General features: G+C 53.9%; 1 protein-coding gene and 1 long non-coding RNA gene across 15 annotated transcripts in view; one reads left to right on the top strand and one right to left on the bottom strand.

Moving 5' to 3' along the window:
* Positions 1–1,821: 1,821 nt before the first annotated feature.
* On the bottom strand, positions 1,822–10,396 carry LOC138992052 (uncharacterized). Its single transcript, XR_011467854.1, has 3 exons — positions 10,232–10,396; positions 4,206–4,385; positions 1,822–2,534 (listed from the first exon to the last, which is right to left on the bottom strand). It is a non-coding gene; the product is annotated as an uncharacterized lncRNA (long non-coding RNA).
* Positions 10,397–10,539: 143 nt separating this feature from the next.
* Positions 10,540–22,046, top strand: part of RGS9 (regulator of G protein signaling 9) — a 60,941-nt gene continuing 49,434 nt past the window's right edge. For 4 of the 14 annotated variants that reach the window (XM_070388943.1, XM_070388942.1, XM_070388941.1 and 1 more), the window contains exon 1: positions 21,789–21,981. In XM_070388943.1, the coding sequence (XP_070245044.1) occupies positions 21,925–21,981 (57 nt within the window). In that variant the 5' untranslated portion in view covers positions 21,789–21,924. Of the gene's footprint in view, positions 10,745–11,133; positions 11,205–16,183; positions 16,432–21,788; positions 21,982–22,046 lie in introns of those variants that run through there. The other 10 variants (XR_011467852.1, XM_070388951.1, XM_070388947.1 and 7 more) reach the window with 6 other exon arrangements.

Raw genomic sequence — 22,046 nt, 5'->3', positions numbered from 1 at the left:
GGAAAAGACGGGGTGTGTCTCCTGACAAACTGGATCCTGGTGACCTGGGGCCGCTGCAGGGAGCCTGGCCTGAGCCAGGTCCTGCATGTCCTTTAGGGGCCCTCCAATGGGGACCTGCTCAGCCATCACTTTACAAGTGCGCCTTCCCGACTTCCCTGGGGCAGGAGGTCGGCAAGGACGAGGATGGACTATATACCCCAAGGCTGGGGTGGGGGCGGGGAGGGCTGGCCGGAGCTCAGGGCTGTCAGTGTTAACCTGCCGGCCTCTGGAAGCAGGGTGCCAGGAGGCACGGAGAGAGGTGCTTTGTTTCTGTTCCAGGGGCTTCTGGAGAGACAGAAGGGGAAGGGAAGCCCAGCCGGCTTCTCTCCTGGGAGCCGTGAGGCACCCTTGGGAACACAAGAACCCAGCAGAGCCCCGGAGCCTCTGCCTGCAGGTCTGGCGAGGCCTCCCCAGCTGTCTGAGCCCCCAGGGCTCTGGGCACACAGCACCAGCACTGGGTGACCCGCAGCAACAGAAATGCACTCCCGCCGCCCAGGGGCCACAAGCCCGAACTCCCGGGGTGGCCAGCTAGAGACCAGGAGCCTCCTTTGCTTGTCCAGTGTCTGCGGTGGCCACACTCCTGGACGCGCCGTGCCTGCACACACACCGCTCCGCTCCCACGGCCATTTCTTTCTCTGGGTCTTCACGTCATCTTCCTCGTGTCCAGATTTCCCCTTCTTGTAAAGACACCAGTCATACTGGAATAGCGTCTACCTGACCTCGTTTTAATTCGATTTTGTCTCTCAAGTCACATTTTCACGTATAAGGGGTGTCAGGACTTGGGTCCATCTTTTGGGGGGACACAACTGGACTCTGGCCCTGGCCTCACCAGGCTATTCTTGGCAAGGCCCTTAGCTAAGGGAAGAGACAGAGACAGAGTCAGAGACAGACAGGGTGGAGCAGGGCCAAGGTGGACATGGTGGGAAGCAGGCTGGAGCCCACGCAGGGAGGCGGAGGCCTCTAGCCGGACAGCTTTACCCTCTGGCAGGAGCCAGTGAGGATGCACCAGGGCAGGGATGCGGGTTAAAGGTTAAGGGTGCCATGCTTCCTACAGAGAATCAGAGGGGTGAGGTCTGCTCAGGGGTGTGGACGAGCCGCAGGACCCGCCAAAGTCACGGGGTGATGAGTAGCTTCAGGACCCAGATGAGACGGTGACCTGCAGTCGTGCTGACGAGATGCCACAGCCGGTTTTCCTCCCGGGTCTCTTATTCTCTCCCACGGGGCACCTCCGCTGGCTCAGGGGGACTGGAGGGCCAGGCTGAGCACCGGGGGCCCAGGAGGCCCTCGAGAAGTGGGCTTGCCGGCTGACCTGGAGTCCAGCGAACCGGGCGGGAAGCGCGGCCCCTGGGGGCCGAGGACCCAAGGGGAATGGCAGGGCCGGGCGTTAGGGGGCAGCGGGGTTGGGGGAGAGCTGGGGGGCGTTAGGGGCGGGGGGGGGGAGCTGGGGGCGTTAGGGGGCGGGGTGGGGGGAGCTAGGGGCGTTAGGGGCGGGGTGGGGGAGAGCTGGGGGCGTTAGGGGCGGGGTGGGGGAGCTGGGGGCGTTAGGGGGCAGCGGGGAGGGGGAGAGCTGGCGGGGGCGTCAGGGGGGGGGGTGGGGGGGGAGAGCTGGCGGGGGGCGTCAGGGGGCGGGGAGAGCCGGGGCGGGGGCGATAGGGGGGTGGGGGGGGAGAGCCAGGGGGAGGTGTCAGGGGGCGCGGGGGCGGGGGAGAGCGGAGGGGCGAAGCCGGCTCGCAGGCCCGAGCCGGACTCCAGACTCCGAAGGGCGCGCGTTGCTGGGTGAGGACAGGGTCCCGTGCGGCTGGGGGTGGGCGGCTGACGCGGGGGCAGCAGGGTCCCCGGGGGCTGTGAAGCTGGGAAGGGGGGCACAGCACTGCGGGCTCTGAAGTCACTCACTTCAGACGAGAGCCTGCCCGCGGGGGAGACACCTGGCAGTAGGAGGAAGCGGAGCGGCGGGGGTGGGGGAGCCCCAGGGGAGCGGGGCTTCCAGCCTGGGCGGGGTGCGCGGTGGGAGGCCCTGCGGGGGCTGCTGCTTGGAGTTCTTGGGCAGAGGGCAGTTCGTTTAGAAAGGGGGTCCCATGGGGGTGGAGAGTGTGCGATGCAGGGGCCGGAAGGGGGTGCCAGGAAGTTGTGTCGGCCCCGCGCTCCCCCAGGGACGCCCACAGTGCAGTGGGGACCCGGGCCCCTGGGATCTGTGTCACACGCGGGCGCGGGCCAGCCCAGAGGAGGAAGGAAGCGCTCGGGTGAGGGGGGCGCTTCGGGGCCGCCACGGTCAGACCCGGGCCGGGAGAGGCCAGAGCCGACCGGAGGTCCAACATGAACCAAAGCCGCTCCCTGCGCTGACCGAGGAGGGCGGTTCGGGAGGGTGAGGGGCAGCACTGGCTGGAAAATGAGCTCAGGTCCCCGTGGCCTTGGGGTGTCAGGCGGGGGGCGCCGTCCTCTCCCGGGAGGCAGTAGGGAGCCACAGAAGGTCTTTGCAGGAGGTATGCTGGCAGTCCCTGGGAAGATAAATTCTCTGAGTTTGTATTAAAAACAAAATGCTTGGTGTCTGCAGGGCAGCCTTGGCTTTGGTCCCAGAAAAGCTGGCTACCCAAGGAGCGAGGAGGCAGGAGGATAGGACTGCTGCCCCCAAGGTCAAGGTGCTGCTCACGTTACTGGGGAGAGAGGGGGGCGGGGAGAGGGCAGGGGTGCGGGGCAGAGAGGAGGGAGGGGAGGGCGGGGGTGGGGGAGGGGGAGGACCGAAGTTCCCCGTCTAAATAAAGAAAGTGAAACTGGCGGTGGCCGTGAAATGGGCCCTCGCAGGTGTCTTCACTTCCTGCCGTCGGTCAGCTTCCTGAGCCCTCCAGAGGGGCTCTTCCCAGGAAGACCAGAGCCGGAAGGAAGCAGGGCAGGAACCTTGGAAAGTCCCTGACTAGGGAGCATCACAGTTAAAAGGACATGGAGACAGTGCTTTTCTCTCATAAGGGCGAGGCTGGAGACCTGAGCCTAGTCTGAGGGTCCAGCGGGCCTGCGGAAGCCGGAAGGAGACGGGATCTCCCGGCTGGCCCAGGGCAGGGCTTCTCAGGGCGGGCAGCGCTGGAGAGATGCTGGCTGTGGGAAGCCCCGGCTGGGGGGAAAGGGCTTGCCCGTGGGATGAGTCACCTCCGCCCCAGGACGGAGGGAGCAGAGGGCAGAGTCGGGGTGGGAGGTCGGGGTGGGAGCGGCCTTCAGCTCCCCCGCGCCTCCTGTCTTTATTCCACAAGCCTCCAGTCTTTATTCCACAAGCGCTTCACTCGGGAGTCGCCGAGCCCCGCGGCGGTTCCTCTGGACTTCGGACCTGGCCTGCTGGGTTGGAATCTCTTCTCCACCCCTTCCTAGTTCTGGGCCAGGCCTCCTGCGGTGTCCAGGTTCTCTCTTGAACACGGAGCGGGTGGGGAGGGCATCCATGTGACCTGAAGACTAACTCTTTAAAACACACTTGGGACTTCCCTGGCGGTCCAGTGGTTAAGACTTTGCCCTCCAACAAAGAGGGTGTGGGTTTGATCCCTGTTGGGGGAGCTAGGATCCCACAGGCCTCAAGGCCAAACAAACCAAACTTAAAACAAAAGTAATATTGTAACACACTCAATAAAGACTTTAAAATAGTCCACATTAAAAAAAAAAACAAACCTTTAAAAAAGGGCCTTCCCTGTATTAAATCCAGGAGCTCCAGTCCACCCCTTTCCCTCCTCCATCCCACTTCAAACTCTCTCAAACTTCTTTTCCTAGATTACATGCGAAGTTCAAAAATTTGCTTCTATTTCTATATTTTCAGTAGTGAGCATATATTTACAGGGGAACAAGGAGACTTGTAAAATCAAAGACGTCAATTTTCTCAGAGTCCACCGGACTCCTGATTAAGGAAGGCAGAGTGTGATGTCTTCTGGGGAACAGGGGACGGGACAACGGGGTCCTGTTTGCCTTGGATCATTTCTAGCAGCTGTTTCTGGGAAGTGTGTGCCCCGGACCCTCTGCAGGAGCGCTTCTCCTTAGAAGATGGAGGGGAATCATTCCTTATCATAGAGGGGCATCCTGGAGGCGACTAGGAGGTCCCGCTTGGCTCAGATCATTCTACGTGGAATTCCTGAAGCCACATTCCCATGTTCCTACCCGCTTCCTCCATCCCCGACTCACTCACTCACCCACCTCACCTGGAAGCCATGGAGGTGCAGCTCAGGTTGAGAAATAGGATGTGCTGTTACTTCTGAACTGAGCTGATCCCTTTCGATAGACAGGCGTGATCTAATCAATTGCCTCGCAAGGAAAGCAAATTTTCATCAAACTCCAATGTATTTTCACCACACTGTTCTCCTTCTCTCATGCATCTTGGACTAAAATAAAACAATGTAGGTTCAACAAACATTTGGATGAATATAGTCACTTATCCTGAAGACCATTTCGACTGCACAGTTTTTCCTTTCTCCCCCCACCTTGTCCAATTCATCAAGCCAACTCCCATTCGCTACTCAAATACAATTTATTTCTATCCCAAGTCATTCCAAAAAGGACTTGTTGTGGCTGACCAAAAGACCAAAACCCAGAGAATGAAATCTCTGGGAGAAAAAAACACGAAAAATTGAACATTCATTCCAGTTCCTGCAAAAGAGCCTGATGCCAGATTTGTTCTGCTGCTCAGGGTGGGAAATGTCTGGGCGCACATCTCTTTTTGATCAAGAAAAAGGATACGTTGTGATTTCTGTCTTCAGGGAACTAAACTTGGAAGGAGATTTCTTTTGTGGTGTTTGTTAGAGAGACAGAATAGACACTGTCTTGACAGTAGTTTGGGGTCAAGTCAGATTTTTTTCGAAAAGAAATTCACGTGCTTTGTTCCTGTAATGACTTTTGGTACCCGCTGGAAACCCTCATACTGTAGATTTGCCCAGAGATGCCGATTCAACGTGGGCGTTTGAAAGCACAGTGGTGGAAGCTCAGACTGGCAAGAATTTTTGGAGGCAAATGTTATTTCTAATGTATTGGCCATTATTTTATTTGGCATCTGTGAAAACATAAGCATTATGTCGTCAGTGTTGTCAGCTAGGTCATTATGATTTTTAATAGGATGCCATTGGGTGAATCCTGTGACATACAAGTGGGGACTAAGGAGGAGCTGGGACTGTGGTCATTTGGACATGAGTCCACTTAATCTTTGGGGCTTCCTTGGTGGCTCAGAGGTTAAAGTGTCTGCCTCCAATGCGGAAGACCCGGGTTCGATCCCTGGGTTGGGAAGATCCCCTGGAGAAGGAAATGGTAACGCACTCCAGTATTCTTGCCTGGAGAATCCCATGGACGGAGAAGCCTGGTAGGCTACAGTCTACGGGGTCACAAAGAGTCGGACACGACTGAGCAACTTCACTTTCACTTTCCACTTAATCTAGTATTCATCCAAACTCTTGATTCATTTATACCATGCCTCTTTTCGGGCTTCCCTGGTGGCTCAGACGGTAAACAATCCTCCTGCAATGCAGGAGACCTGGGTTTGATCTCTGGGTTGGGAAGATCTCCTGGAAAAAGGAAAGGCTACCCACCCCAGTATTCTGGCCTGGAGAATTCCATGGACAGAGGATCCTGGCAGGCTACAGTTCATGGGGTCAGCTGCAAAGAGTTGGACAGGACTGAGCGACTTTCATTTTCACTTTATGCCTCTTTTCACAGTTGGATCAGTGAGGCATACAGGAGATGCTTAATATAAAACGTGTGTGTGTGCTTAGTCGTTCAGTTGTGTCCAACTCTTTTTGACCCCCTGGACTGGACTGTAGCCTTCCAGGCTCCTCTGTCCATGGGGATTCTCCAGGCAAGAATACTGGAGTGAGTTGCCGTGCCCTCCTCTAAGGGATCTTCCCAAACCAGCGATCCAATCCAGCTCTCTCGCATTGCAGGTGGATTTTTCACCATCTGAGCCACCAGGGAAGCCTCAACATAAAATGGTAAGCTATAAATTAGAAATCCAGGCAAGGAAGGCGTTCCCTGGGGGTCTAGTGGTTAGCACACAGTCTCACCCCAACCTGTTGAGTCAGAATCTGCATTTTTACAAGATCCCTGGGGGACTGCTATGTGCATTAAAGTTTGAGAAGGTTGAAGAGCGGACTCTGGGGAGTGCTGAACAACTCTGACCGGGGACTGGGATTCCCTGAGGTGATGAGTCTTGCCTGATGTCCCCAGTGGGTCAGCCGTAGGTTTGCAATCAGCATCTAAGTGTCCTGAGTCCTAATTACGTTCCTTCTTCCCACCCTACCTCGTCCCCTTCATCTGGGAAATGAGGACGCTTGATGAGATCCTTGTTAGGGTAGTAAACTGTGGGGTGATGAGGGTGGCCATTCAATTTATCATCCGAGCAAGGTCGCCTTAGAGAGTGCCAGAGGACCGTGAGCGTCTTCAGGCTGACAGGCCACTCACAGTGACTCAGCTGGCCACTCTACGCACCTACGGTTCTCTCCTGGTCGACAGAGCCCTCTCACAGATGTTCAGCAATTTAAACAGCAGAAATATCCAGTGACCAGATGATCTTAACATTCTATCTTTTTAATAAAATCTGATTCTCAAGGAAACTACACACACACACAATCTCCTAATAGACAAGTCACCATCTAACCTAATTGAGAAAACAGAAAGCCTAAGGTAACAAACAAAAGAGTGGGGAAACAGGTTTGCCAATTATGAGATTCTGAAACCGTTCTGCTCTCCCCATCCCCATGAGTCTGGGAGCCTGGCTGAAGCGGGGCTTTCCCGCCATCTGTTATGCTCTGTGGCCGCCGCCTGGCCGGGCTGACGTCACATCTGCTGGCTTTCGGCCAAGTCATCTCCCGATGAGTCAACCAGCCCTATTCCAGCACTTCAGCCTGGAGCTGAGATGTCAGAGCAGCTTGGCAGAACTCCGCTCTTCTGCTGGGATGGGAACCCGATTATCTAAAGCCCAGTTTGTTGACTGCTCCTCTGACGGCAGCTGCCCACGTCCCCTCTCTGCCACAGCGTCACCCGCCGCCCTCAGCTGCCCAGTTCTAGGCAAGTCCCCATTTTTCACAGAACCATGTTGCTGGAGCTGGGAGGGCTCACCCTGTCGGAGACTGGGAGCTCCAGTCGCCCCTTTACAGATGAAGAAATTGAGGATGAGGGGAGGGAAGTGGCTGTCAGATGAGACTGCTTTTATTCATTTTGTGCTCTTTCTATTATACTATCTTTAATGACACTAAGTAACAGTCACAACTGGCATCTGTTGGTTTGCGTGCTGTCTATCACGTAGGCAGTCACTGTGCCATTCCCATTTCACAGAGGGGTTAAGTAACTTTCCCAGACTCACACAGTTCGTTGGTTGTAAGTAGCAGTGTGGAGATGTGACCCCACATAATCTGACTTCAGATGCTATTCTCTCACCTCCACTGACTGCTCCAAGAGTCCTCACGTTATTCTGGAAAGATACAGGACTCAGACGATGGGTGTAATGGAGCCACTAGAGACGGTGGTTTTCAACAGTCCCCAAAACACGAGAAACTGTGGTTTATCTGACATTCACCACTTGTCAGTCACGGTTCTAAGTGTTTTTAAAACATTTTAAAATTTTATATGGGAGTATAGTTGATTTACAGTATTGTGTTAGTTTCAGGTATACAGCAAAGTGATTCAGTTATACATATATATGTCCATTCTTTTTCAGATTATTTCCCATTTGGGTTATTATAGATTATTGAGTATAGCCTCTGTTTGTGACCCCAGGAACTGTAGCCAGCCAGGCTCCTCTGTCAAGGAGTTTTCCAGGCAAGAATACTGGAGTGGGTTGCCCTTTCCTGCTCCAGAAGATCTTCCTGACCCAGGAATCGAACTTGCATCTCTCGTATCTCCTGCATTGGCAGGCAGATTATTTGCTCTTGCGCCACCTGGGAAGCCCTCATTAATACTCTCTGCTGTATACAGTAGGTTCTTGTTGATCATCTATTTTATTTATATGTAGTAGTGTGACCTAGGATAACCACGATGGTGTGGTCACTCACCTAGAGCCAGGCATCCTGGAGTGTGAAGTCAGGTGGGCCTTAGGAAGCATTACTACAAACAAAGCTAGTGGGGGGATAGAATTCCAGCTGAGCTATTTCAAATCCTAAAAGATGATATTCTTAAAGTATTGTACTCAATACGCCACCAGATTTGGAAAACTCAGCAATGGCCACAGGACTGAAAAAGATCAGTTTTCATTCCAATCCCAGAGAAAGGCAATGCCAAAGAATTCAAACTACTGCACAATTGTGCTCATTTCACATCCTAGCAAGGTAATGCTCAAAAATTCTTCCAGCTAGGCTTCAACAGTACATGCACTGAGAACTTCCAGATACACAACCTGGATTTAGAAAAGGCAGAGGAACCAGAGATCAAATTGCCAACATCCACTGGATCATAGAAACAGCAAGGGAATTCCAGCAAAACATCTATTTCTGCTTCATTGACTATGCTAAAGCCTTTGTGCGGATCACAACAAACTGTGGGAAATTCTTAAAGAGATGGGAGTACCAGACCACCTGACCTGCTTCCTGAGAAACCAGTTTGCAGGTCCAGAAGCAACAGTGAGAACCGGACATGGAACGATGGGCTGGTTCAAAATTGGGAAAGGAGTACGTCAAGGCTGTATGTTGTCACTCTGCTTATTTAACTTCTATTCAGAGTACATCACGTGAAATGCTGGGCTGGATGAAGCAGAAGCTGGAATCAAGATTGCCGGGAGAAATATCAACAACCTCAGATACACAGATGACACCACCCTTATGGCAGAAAGTGAACAGGAACAAAAGAGCCTCTTGAAGTAGGTGAAAGAGGAGAGTGAAAAACCTGGCTTAAAACTCAACATTCAAAAATGAAGATCATGGCATCCGGTCCCATCACTTCATGGCAAATAGACGGCGAAACAATGGAAACAATGTCAGATTTAATTTTCTTGGGCTCCAAAGTCACTGTGGATGGTGACTGAAGCCATGAAATTAAAAGACACTTGCTCCTTGGAAGAAAAGCTATGACAAACCAAGACAGTGTATTAAAAAGCAGTCATTACTTTGCCAACAAAGGTTCATATAGTCAAAGCTATGGTTTTTCCAGTAGTCATGTATGGATGTGAGAGTTGAACCATAGAAAAGGTTGAATGCCAAAGAACTGATGCCTTTGAACTGTGGTGTTGGAGAAGGCTCATGAGAATCCCTTGGACGGCAAGGAGATCAAACCAGTCAATCCTAAAGGAACTCAACCCTGAATATTGCACTGGAAGGACTGATGCTGAAGCTGAAGCTCCAATAATTTAGTCACCTGATGTGAAGAGTTGGCTCTTTGGAACAGACCTTGATGCTGGGAAAGATTGAGGGCAGGAGAAGGGGCGGCAGAAGATGAGATGGTTGGATAGCATCACTGACTCAAAGGACATGAATTTGAGCAAACTCCTGGAGACAGCAGAGGACAGAGGAGCCTGGTGTGCTGTGGTCCATGGGGTTACAAAGAGTTGGACATGACTTAGTGACTGAACAATGAGTGTGGACTTCCTGGTGGCTCAGCAGTAAAAAATCCATCAGCAATGCAGGAGATGAAGGTTTGATCCCTGAGTTGGGAAGATCCCCTGGAGGAGAAAATGGCAACCCACTTCAGTATTCTTGCCTGAAGAATCCCATGGACAAAGGAGCCTGGGGGGGGCGACAGTCTATGGAGTCCCAAGAGTCAGACATAGCATATGCACACACACACACACACACACAGAGTGTGTGTATGTTAATTCCACATTCCTCATTTTATCCCTCCCCCCCCCTTTCCCTTTTGGTAACCATCTTTGTTTTCTATGTCTATGAGTCGGTCTCTGTTTAGTAAATCAGGTTATTAGTATCACTCTTTTAGATTCCACATATGATATTTGCTAAATGCTTTTCATATGTATCAGCTCAGGTATCCTAAAACCAAAACCAAAACTCCCCTTCCCAAAGAAAAACTCACAAGGAGGGAGCAGCAATGGCACCACTGAGATGGGGAGAATGAAACAGAGAAAGGTTACATAACTGGCTTGAGCACAGCGAGTGGCCATCTTGGGGTTCAGAGCCAGTCCACCTGGCAGGGGAGCTGCATTCCTCCCAGCTAACCACACTCCACTGCCGGTTCACCGGGTTATTCATTCTGTCCTCGCAGAGCCCGACACACAGACAGGTGTCACTTTCCATCCACTCACTTTTCTCCAGCGAGATGAGGAGACAGACGCTCAGAAAGTTCAAGCAGCTTGCTAAGGCCATGCAGGGAGCTGATGGCAGCCCAGCTAGGGATCCAAGTGCCGGGGCGCACTGTTCACGCCCCTGGGCCTCGGTGCTCGGTCCGAGCTCGCCCCGGACCACAGAGCATGCGGGCGCCCTGGACCACAGAGCATCCTGGCGCCCCGGGCGCACCTCACCTGCGGCTTCCCGTGCCCGCCGGCCCGACACTGCCCCCTAGCGCCAGGTGGGTGCCAGCGCAGCGCTCGCCCGGGCGGGCGCGGCGCGCTGATTGGCCGGCGCGGATTCGGGCTCCCGGGGGCGCGGGTCGGGGGCGCGGCGGGCAGCCTCGCTCCGCCTGGGCTCGGGACCGCGGGCGCGCTCTCCGGGGGCTTCCCCTTCCGTCCCGTGCGTCCCGGTTCTGAGTCCCAGGGGCCAGGATGACTATCCGACACAAAGGCCAGCAGTGCAGGCCGAGGATGGCGTTTCTGCGGAAGGTGAGCGCGGTGCCATCCGCCGGGCCCGGGAGGGGCGCGGGGACCACCTCGGGGAAGTGCCGGCGGGGACGTGGGCTGGGCTGCGGGCGGGCCTCGTGGGGTGGGGGGAGTCCTTTGTGGTCTTAGTAACCTCAGTTATCTAAGCTTCCACGCCGCCTCTTGGTCCATGTTGGAGTACACGGGCCCGACTGTCCTGAGGATGTCTACACGCCACACTTGCTCCGAGAAGCTTCCAGTGACCCACGGGGGGAACCTGCATAGGAATGCACCTGGCATTGCGCTCCTTTCTTTCCCTGGATCGGGCCCCCAGCCCTTACGGCCACTTCTGCGCATCAGACTGCCCACCGGACGCTATGAAGATAGGTGTGACTAGTGTCCCCATTTCACAGGGAAGGCGACTGAGGCGAGTGCGGCCGAACACTGAAGACCCGTCGGTGTGACACGACAGCCCCTGACAACGGTAGGAGCGCCACGCAGGGTCTGCTGGGAAGGGCTGCCGGCTCTACCCCAGGAGCCGGGGAGCGCCGCGGAGAAGCGTGCCTTGAATGTGAGACCCAGGCATGCTACATCGGGCTCTGCTGGGCCCAGGAGAGGCAGAATGAAGACCCAGGGGATGCGTCTTGTCTGTAGGGAGCCCTCTCCGGTTGGTGGGAGCTCCCCCTGGCTGAGATCTCTGTGGAGAGTGTCAGCCACCTAATGTGAGCAGCATTGTGAGCAGTGGGGGGTGGGCGGGATGTTGAAGCCATCCCTTCTGATACTTTTGGTGACTGTCTGGATTCCTTGCAACGTTTGCGGTCACACCTCGGTGAGCCGGAATCTGGGAGTGGTAGCGCCAGGGCTGCCTGAGGGGTCAGACAGGCCAATGATGACGTCTTGTTACAGCTGGGAAGCTGTGGTCTGGTCATCTCTGTGTGTCTGCCTGTCTGTATGTTGTGGAAGGGGTCTTCAGGAGGGATGGCACAGGGCACAAAGGTGATGGGGGGCCCGGAGAAAGGCCGCAGCAGCAGCCCCTGTGGAGAGCTTTAAAGTCTAGGCGGGTTTCTGTTGTTGGTGGACAGTTTCTGTTTAAGAAAAGATCAAGATGGCTCTGAGATCCTAGGCGTCAGTCATATACATGTATAATTTTTTTTGCGCTTCGGATTGATAGCTTTTTTATATGTTTTTGTTTATTTCCAGGTCTTAGTTGTGGCATGCGGAATCTTCTAGTTTGCATAGGAACTCTCTAGTGGAGGCATGTGGGATCTAGCTCCCTGATAGGAGTGGAACGCAGGCCCCTGCATTGGGAGTGCAGCGTCTTAGCCACTGGACCACCTGGGAAGTCTCTGACTAGAACTTTTTAAAGGGAACCATTTAAGTGGTTCCTTTAGAGTTTGGTTGGCATGGGTGTGTCCTCTGGAGCCAGGTTATCTCTGTGGGAACTGTGTAGGTTTCTGGCCGTACAGGATGGAGGGGCAGACAAAGGAACAAGGACACAGTCATGTCTTGTTACTGTCGTCCTTTGACAGGTCTTGCTTGAAAGTGCAAGTTTAGTAACATACTATTAATAGTAAGTCACTTCAAAGCTCCCCTTGATAGAGGTTTGGGTCAAAACTGCCTCATTGATTCTGTTGTTATTTCAGTATCTACATCATCGTGAATAAAGCTGAAGAGGTTCCTTGTACCCAATTTTATTCTATAATGTTAGGGCAAGTTTCCAGTGAAAGTTACTTCATGCACACATACAACAGTTCTTGAGTGTTTCTTAGCAACCTTCTATTTATCAGAGGAAATGTTAATCATGTTTTACTAAAGTAGGTCCTTGAACAAATTTCCGAGGTTTGTCATTAAGAAGCCCTGAATTGTTGAATTTCCACTTGGAACAATTTGTATTTTTTCCATGTAATTGTTTCTATATTTTATAAATAATTCATTGATAACACTGGCTCAACGATGTTGAGGTGGTATCTATTCATGATACATGTAGGAGGAAGGGCAAGGAGGGTCCACTTCCTTCTCCAAATGCTAACGGCTCGTAGTACTTCATTATTTATGGACTGATTTCTCAATCGTCTGTAAAACTGAAACCATCCTACGGAAATCCAGTCAGATGATTTTCAAAACAGGGGTTTCAAAATGTCGTTTGAGAAGTGAGAGTGACTCTTGCACAGGTCTGTACTCAGGTGAATGATTTATGTCAGTGTCCCCAAAAGTGTGTTCTGGGAAAAAAACACCAGTTGGTGGTGGGGAGAGAGGTGGCTATTAACAGGGTGTTACCCCAAAGTCTCTGAGGTCAAATGCTTGAAAACCACTCAGCTAAACAAAGTCAGCTGAGCTCCATTACTGCAGAGCTTCTCAGAACAGTTTAATATTCTATCAGTAACTGTGGCAAGAGACTGGAGCTCAGATCCCAAACTTACTTGTCCATCTTTTATTGTCCCCTCAGGAACACACTGTGTGAAAGCTTCTTTATGTGAAATATTCCCCAATGCAGCTTGACAGTGTCAGAGAAGGTGAATCTGGTTCACTGAAGAATGCATGCCACAGTAGTCACACGCAGCACGACAGGGTCCCATACAGGAGGCCAGGGTCACACAGGACAGGGTCAGAGTAGGACAGGGTCTCATAGGAGGACAGGGTCTCACAGTAGGGCAGGGTCACATACAGGAGAGGGGCACATACAGGACAGGGTCACACAGTAGGACAGGGTCCCATACAGGAGGCCAGGATGACACAGTAGGACAGGGTCACACACAGGGCAGGGTCAGAGTAGGGTAGGGTCTCACAGTAGGGCAGGGTCTCACAGTAGGATAGGGTCACACACAGGACAGTGTCACACAGTAGGTCAGGGTCACACAGTAGGTCAGGGTCACACACAGGACAGGGTCACACACAGGACAGTGTCACACAGTAGGTCAGGGTCACACACAGGACAGGGTCAGAGGAGGGCAGGGTCTCACAGGAGGACAGGGTCACATACAGGAGGCCAGGATGACACAGTAGGACAGGGTCACACACAGGGCAGGGTCAAAGTAGGGTAGGGTCTCACAGTAGCGCAGGGTCTCACAGTAGGACAGGGTCACACACAGGACAGGGTCACACAGTAGGTCAGGGTCACACACAGGACAGGGTCACACACAGGACAGTGTCACACAGTAGGTTAGGGTCACACACAGGACAGGGTCAGAGGAGGGCAGGGTCTCACAGGAGGACAGGGTCACATACAGGAGGCCAGGATGACACAGTAGGACAGGGTCACACACAGGGCAGGGTCAGAGTAGGGCAGGGTCTCACAGGAGGACAGGGTCACATACAGGAGGCCAGGATGACACAGTAGGACAGGGTCACACACAGGGCAGGGTCAGAGTAGGGCAGGGTCTCACAGTAGGACAGGGTCACACACAGGACAGGGTCACATACAGGACAGTGTCACACAGTACGTCAGGGTCACACACAGGACAGGGTCACATACGGGACAGTGTCACACAGTAGGTCAGGGTCACACACAGGACAGGGTCAGAGGAGGGCAGGGCCTCACAGTAGGACAGGGTTAGAGGAGGGCAGGGTCTCACAGTAGGTCAGGGTCACACACAAGGCAGGGTCACATACAGGACAAGGTCAGAGTCGGGCAGGGTATCACAGGCGGACAGGGTCACATACAGGAGGCCAGGATGACACAGGAGGACAGGGTCCCACACAGGACAGGGTCTCACAGTAGGACAGGGTCACACAGTACGTCAGGGTCACACACAGGGCAGGGTCAGAGTAGGACAGGGTCTCACAGTAGGTCAGGATCACATACAGGACAGGGTCAGAGGAGGGCAGGGTCACACAGGAGGTCAGGATCACATACAGGGCAGGGTCCCACACAGGACAGGGTCAGAGTAGGACAGGGTCTCACAGTAGATCAGGGTCACACAGTAGGTCAGGGTCAGAGTAGGGCAGGGTCTCACAGGAGGACAGGGTCTCACAGTAGGACAGGGTCACACACAGGACAGTGTCACACAGTAGGTCAGGGTCACACACAGGGCAGGGTCACATACAGGACAAGGTCAGAGTCGGGCAGGGTCTCACAGGAGGACAGGGTCACACAGTAGGTCAGGGTCACACACAGGACAGGGTCAGAGGAGGGCAGGGTCACATACAGGAGGCCAGGATGACACAGTAGGACAGGGTCACACACAGGGCAGGATCAGAGTAGGGCAGGGTCTCACAGGAGGACAGGGTCTCACAGTAGTTCAGGGTCACACACACAGGACAGGGTCACATACAGGACAGGGTCAAAGTAGGGCAGGGTCTCACAGGAGGACAGGGTCTCACAGGAGGACAGGGTCTCACAGTAGGTCAGGGTCACACACAGGACAGGGTCAGAGGAGGGCAGGGTCTCACAGGCGGACAGGGTCACATACAGGAGGCCAGGATGACACAGGAGGACAGCGTCTCACAGTAGGACAGGGTCACACAGTACGTCAGGGTCACACACAGGGCAGGGTCAGAGGAGGGCAGGGTCACACAGGAGGTCAGGGTCACACACAGGGCAGGGTCAGAGGAGAGCAGGGTCACACAGGAGGTCAGGGTCACGTACAGGGCAGGGTCCCACACAGGACAGGGTCAGAGTAGGACAGGGTCTCACAGTAGGTCAGGGTCACATACAGGACAGGGTCAGAGTAGGGCAGGGTCTCACAGGAGGACAGGGTGACATACAGGGCAGGGTCACATACAGGGCAGGGTCTCCAGTAGGTCAGGGTCCCACACAGTAGGACAGGGTCCCACACAGGACAGGGTCAGAGTAGGGCAGGGTCTCACAGGAGGACAGGACGATAAGACTGCAGGAGGAGGCCACACACAGGAGGCCAGGATGGCTACGCCCACGCTCCTCACAGCTGAGGGCACTCAGCCCGGGCGGTCAGCGGTGCCGGCGGCCAGCCGCTACCCGGAGGAGGAAGAAGCTGGGTTCCGAACGGGTCTCCCCGCCAGGCCCACTTCCGGGCGGGGGCTCGGTTCTGAGCGCCAGCCCGCGCCGGGCGGGGGGCCCTTCCGGGGCGCCGGCAGGGCCTTCCCCCGACACCTGCACGCGTGTGTCTGTTACTTGATGCGTTTTACACGCGCGGCCGGTCCGACACAGCACGACGAGCCCTAGCTCGCGTCCTTTTAGGTCGGGTTTTCACCCTTCTTGTCCACAAACCAGTCGCCTCGAGGGGTTGAAACGAGGAGACAAGTCCACAGCGCTGGGGGTCGACGGGCCGACCCCGAGCCAGGCCCTCGGGAAGGGCCGCGGGAGCTGGGGGGCAGACCCACCCTCACTAGCGCGCGCCCCCCAGGCTCCGGCAGGCGCAGGGAGGGGCCGGGCCGGAAGTGGCTGCCGCCGGAAGTGGCCGCCGCCGGAAGCCCGCCGGCGGAGCCTGCCCTTCCTCTCTAGGGGTGGGGCGGTACCCGCGTCTCTGTGGTCCGGGCGCGGCGGGCGGCGGAAGCGGACGCGGCGCGGGGCTCTGCGTGGGGCCCTTCCCTGCCCTTTGGCACCTGTGCGCGCCTGGCGGCGCAGCTGGCAAGAGTCGGGAATTGCCCTCATCACGACGTTAAATGTGGAGCTGCGGGAACGCGCCAGGGCCCCGTTTCTCACAGCGCGGCCATAGGGGCTCTATCGAAGTGAAGTCTGGCGCCCATTCGCTCACACTTGACTTGTTTTTTTTTAAAGCGGTCTCACCCTTGAAGTAAGTTTTGGGCCTGAAGCCCGGCCTGGCCGCTGGACCCGCGGCTCCTGTGTCCCTCCGGGTTCGGCCCTCCGGCGCCCTGGGTCTGCGGGGCCCACAGACAGACCTTCCTTCTCTTCCCCTCGGGCCCACTGGTTCGCCTGGGTTCAGAGGCTCCTGTTAGCACCCTCTTACTTGGATTTTCTGGTCCAAGAAGAGAACAGAAACTATACAAATACAGAAGCTAGGAAAAGTAGAATCGTCTAGGTTTAAAAAACTTCACAGCATCCAACACAAACATCCAACATCTGTGGAGGATTCATCCTGGGCAGACAATCAGAGAAGTGGAGGGGAGAGGAAAACCTGCGTTTCTGAAGTGATCCTCCCACGAACGTCTGTTGGGTTTGCTCGCCCAACACCCAGTTTTGTTTGTTGCAGTTTTAAAGTGATGATTTTTCTGTGGAAACCAGCCAGCTCTCAGTCGTCTGAGGTGGGCGCAGGACCCAGGCGTGCCGGGTGGGAGCGCCCCAGCACGTCAGGGGGGCGAGGTTTGAGGTCAGAGGCTGGGCTGCCCAGGTCCCAGTCCTGGGTGCTACCTCATAGGGGTACTAAGAACCTCAGCTTATTATTTGTCCTCTACTCGTTTTTTAAGAAAAACCTTGTTTTAAATTGTAGTACAGTTGGTGTGCAATGTTGTGTTCATCTCAGGTGTACATCAATGTGAATCAGCTAAACACATGCATATACCCACTCTTCCTCGGAGTCCTTCCCCAGGTAGGCCGTTGCAGTGTTAGAGTTCCCTGTACTATACGGTAGGCCTGTGGTCATCTATTGTGTTGCTTTTATTTTGAATTGGAGTATAGCCACTTAACAGTGTTGTGATAGTTTCAGGCAGCAAAGGGACTCAGCCGTACACGTACATGCGTCCATTCTCCCCCAAACTCCCCTCCTGACCAGGCGGCCACAGAACACTGAGCAGAGTCCCCTGTGCGGTACAGCAGGTCCTTGCTGGTTATCCGTTTTATATGTAGTGGTGTGTGCATGTTACTCCCAACCTCCTAGTTTACCCCCCGTTTTCCACTCTGTTTACCCATTTGTTCACTGGGGGTATTTTGTTTTATTGGAGTATGATTGCTTTACCACACTGGGGGCATTCATAACAGGCGTCTACTCCGAGACTGTACCACACACTTGGGGGATAGGGCAGGTGTGCTAAGGCCTGTTAGTACAGGCCATGATGAGTTCATCTCAGCGTGCTCTCTTCAGCTTTCTGTTTTTTCCTTTTCGTTTTTGCCTCCCACGATCCCACATCATCCACTGCATTGCCCCAGAAGTTTATTTTTCGTCTTTTTTTACCTACGGAGACACCCTCAAGACAGAACCATGTCTTCCGTGCATGCTCAGTCGTACCCATCTCTTCCCGACCCCATGGCTGGTAGCCCACCAGGCTCCTCTGTCCGTTGGATTTTTTTTCCCAGGCAAGAATCCTGGAGTGGGTTGCCATTTCCTTCTCCAGGGGATCTTCCTGACCTAGGGATCGAACCCTCGTCTCCTACTTGGCAGGCAGGTTCTTTACCACTGAGCCCCCTGGGAAGCCAGGACCGTGTCTTACTCACCATTATACCATGCGCTTGACACGGTTCCCACCCCAGAAATGGTGCTCGGTCAAGTCTGTCGAACAAAACTGAATACTCCCTGACACAGAGCGGAGAGCACTGGACCAACGAGTGAAAGTGTAGTGAATCCTAGAGGAGGGACAGCGGGGAGATGGTGACAACCTCATGAAACTGGGGCCACTTTCTTACCGAAAACGCCACGATCCCTGGAGACTGCAGACTCCATTTCTTCGTGCTCTGGACTTGCTGTCGTATGGAGGGCAGGTGCTGGTGATCAGCAATCTACTGGTACCCAAGCCTGGCTTTCTGAACGACTGCTGCTTTTTTTCTGCCTTAGAACCCATTTCTTCTCTTGGGGACTGGCAGGGAAAATGACCACTGCCTTCAAAGAAATCAAATCTACCCTCAAGATATCAGATATTGCCCTGTGAGCCCAATAATCAGGTGCAAACGTTCACACACATGATGCAGAGTGGAGAGTGAGCCTCCTTAGGCACGGACGAGATGGATCCGGGCAGCCAGAAAACCCCTTTTAAAAAAAAATTAGTTTTCTTTATTTGTATTTGTTTTGGGCTGTGCTGGGTCTTCGTTGCTGTGCAGGCTTGTCTCTAGTTGCAGAGAACCGGGGCTGCTTTCTGGTTGCAGGGTGCAGGCTTCTCGCTGCGGTGACTTCTCTTGTGGAGCGCGGGCTCAATCAGTAATTGTGGAGCATGGGCTCAGTTGCTCCACAGCATGTGGGCTCTTCCTGGATCAGGGATCAAACCTGTGTTTCCTGCATTGGCAGGTGGAATTTTTTTTTTTTTTTTTTACCACTGAGCCACCAGGGAAGTCCCCAGAAAACCCTTTCTCACGGATGATTGCCCAGCCTCCAGTGGTGATGCTGGGTGAGTGATATCACCATCTGTTTCTCTGTTGAACAAGACTCACGTGGAGCCACATGGTCTGAGACTCAGTAATTCTTAGAGTCAGAACAGACGCAAGCGCTGAGTGTAGATCTCATTCACAACATCCAGTACCATGGCCACTTAAGCTGTGAATATTCCCGTGACTCCCGGTTCCCTGGTCCATGAAATAACCTATGTAGTTTATGGAATATTCTAGTTGCTAGAAAGTTTTTCAAATCTTTGGTGAAAGATTTCACCAAATCTTTATGCAATGGTGCCCTAATTCAGATTTTGCTAGTTCTTAGCAAGCTTCGGTGCTGCAAAATGAATCCAGCAAATACAAAGGACCTTCACCTCCCGTCCAGTAGCCCTGTGGTCACTGATGGCACAACAGTAGGGTATTGATACCACGGGAATCGGCGATGCCACAATCAGATCTGCCTCCTGCCAGAACCAAAGCCCAGAACCCGCCGCTCACAAGCTGCAGGCTGACCGTGTCCTCGGCGAAACTCAGAATACGAGGGGGTGTAAGGTGTGCAGCAGTTATCTCCCCCAGATCTGCAAGGAAAAAGTGCCACATGGGTGGCACCTACTCCGTGCTGAGGGAGGAGGGTGGAGGGAGACGTGAGCAGAACATGCGACAGGGGAGAAGATTTGGAGGGGAGAAAACCCACCACGTGCTGGAGAAAAAGTAAAATTCAGGGCTGGTGAGAGGGAGAGACTCCATGTCGAGGGGCAGTGAAACTACAGCTGACAATTCAGATCAGGCCAGACTGAGGGAGGATGAGCGTTTTCAGGGAGCTGATGGAGCCACTGATGATTTTTAAGGAAGGGAGGGGGCCTTATAAGAGCAGGACCTGGGGAAAACTTTCTCTGACCTTGCACTTTAAAAATTGAGATATAACTCACATACTATAAACTTCACCCTTTTAAAGCACACCGTTCAGTCATTTTGTCTACTCACAAGGTGGTGCGACTATTAACTTCTGTCTAGTTCCAGGACATTGTCATCAGCCCCGAGAGGAAACTCAATACTCATTAGCGGCCACTCTCTCCTCCACTAAATATGTGTACTTTTTACAAAATACCAAATTTGGTAACCTGTGAAGTGACTTGAATTTTGAACCCAGGAGGATTTATGTGTTCCAAACATAAAGAGGAAAAGGGACAGTGGCTTTTCTGAAAAAGAAGTGGCTTTTCCAAGGTTGTGTTGATATAACCAGAAATTATCTATCTATCCATTCATCCAACCATCCGTCTGTGCCATCAATGTTCTATCTAACTAGTCTATCTTTCCATCCATCCATCCATCCATCCATCTATCCATCCATCCATCCATCTATCCATCCATCCGTCCACCTACCCAGAAAGAGCAGAGAGAGTGAGAGAGAAGGCAGTATTAGATCCACATATGGGAGCAAAGAGCGTGGGTGGAGCTGATCCTCAAAACCAGCATATGGGAGACATGGCCGCTCTGGATGTTAGAAGACAAGTCTTGCAGGGATCATGTTTTTACCTGCAGGCATCTCCCGTATCAGCCGTCTTCCTGTACGCTTCCAGACACTGCCATTCCCGGGGAATCCAAGAGAGAGCAGAAGGCGCAGAAACTTGGAAAATCCCTTGCTCTGGAAAGCCCTAAGGAAGACCCTTGCTTTCCATGGCCCTCTGGGCTCTTCTTTGATGACAGAGGTGGCGGCTGGGGCCCAGGCCTGTGGAGTCTGAGCGACCCCACAGTCAGGGGTGGCATCTGAGCGTCAGGAGTGGGGCTCCCTCTTGCCCCACCCCCCATCCCATGTGGCAGGAATGGTTGGGGCATGTCCACGATGGCATCCGCTCTTCAGCCACGTGGAACCTTGGGCTGGCTGGTCTCAGGGCAGCAGGGCCTCGATTTGTAGGGATGCTAAATCCCACCCTGTCAGCCTTCGGGCTGATCGAGCTGTGTATTTTCCTTCACATGTTAGAGTCTCGAGACTTCAAGACTGGAGAGCAATTCTGAGTTCATTGAGCCCGACTCTTTCTTATTACTCCTGAGAAAACAGAGACTCAGAGAGATTATGTAACTTGATCAAATCCACCTCTCCCACTAATCGAAGTGTCAGAAAAGCGGGCTGGGGGTGGGTGGGGGTGTCAGCGAGAGGGACAAAGGCCACAAGGAGATTTTGGGGGGTAACGTGCTCCTGACTTGACTGTGGGTGTAGTTTCCTGGGTGGATACATACACTGAAGCCCATCAGGTTGCTCACTTTAAATTCCTGCACTAATGTATGTCAGTTCTCACTCAGTAAGGCTGCTGGAAAAGAGTCACCCATCCGGGGAGGGGCACAGCAGGGGCTAGCCAGGAGGTTCACGCTTCCCTGAAACCCAGCACTGTCTAAAAAGCAAAGCCTATTTGAAGTCGTGAAAATGCCTTTTCCCATAAAGTAATTTTTCCCTTTCTTAAAATTAAAAAAAAAAAATTGAAGTGTAGCTGCTGAACAATATTATATAAGTTACAGGTTGCAGTATAGTGACACAATTTTAAAGATTACACTCCAATGGTAGTTACTATAAAATATTGGCTATATTCCCCGTGCTGTGCATACATCTTTGTTTTACACCTAATACTTCGTACCTCTTACGCCCCCCTTCTCCCTCTTCCTCCTCGCCGCCCGCCGCCCCCCGCCCCTTGTTTTACCTCCCAGCGAAGTCCCATCCTGCCTAAGGGCTCTCCCCGGACCACAGAGTATCCCGGCGCCCTGGACCACAGAGCATCCTGGCGCCCCGGGCGCACCTCACCTGCGGCGCCCCTGGCCCGCCGGCCCGACACCGCCCCCTGGCGCCAGGTGGCCGCCAGCGCAGCGCTCGCCCGGGCGGGCGCGGCTCGCTGATTGGCCGGCGCGGATTCGGGCTCCCGGGGGCGCGGGTCGAGGGCGAGGCGGGCAGCCTAGCTCCTCTCGGGCTCAGGGCCGCGGGCGCGCTCTCCGGGGGCTTCCCCTTCCGTCCCGTGCGTTCCGGTTCTGAGTCCCAGGAGCCAGGATGACCATCCGACACCAAGGCCAGCAGTACAGGCCGAGAATGGCGTTTCTGCGGAAGGTGAGCGCGGTGCCATCCGCCGGGCCCGGGAGGAGCGCGGGGACCACCTCGGGGAAGTGCCGGTG

This window comes from Bos mutus, chromosome 19 (genome assembly GCF_027580195.1).
Source record: "Bos mutus isolate GX-2022 chromosome 19, NWIPB_WYAK_1.1, whole genome shotgun sequence".
Lineage (NCBI taxonomy): Eukaryota > Metazoa > Chordata > Mammalia > Artiodactyla > Bovidae > Bos > Bos mutus.
This window is presented reverse-complemented; position numbering and strand designations above follow the sequence as displayed.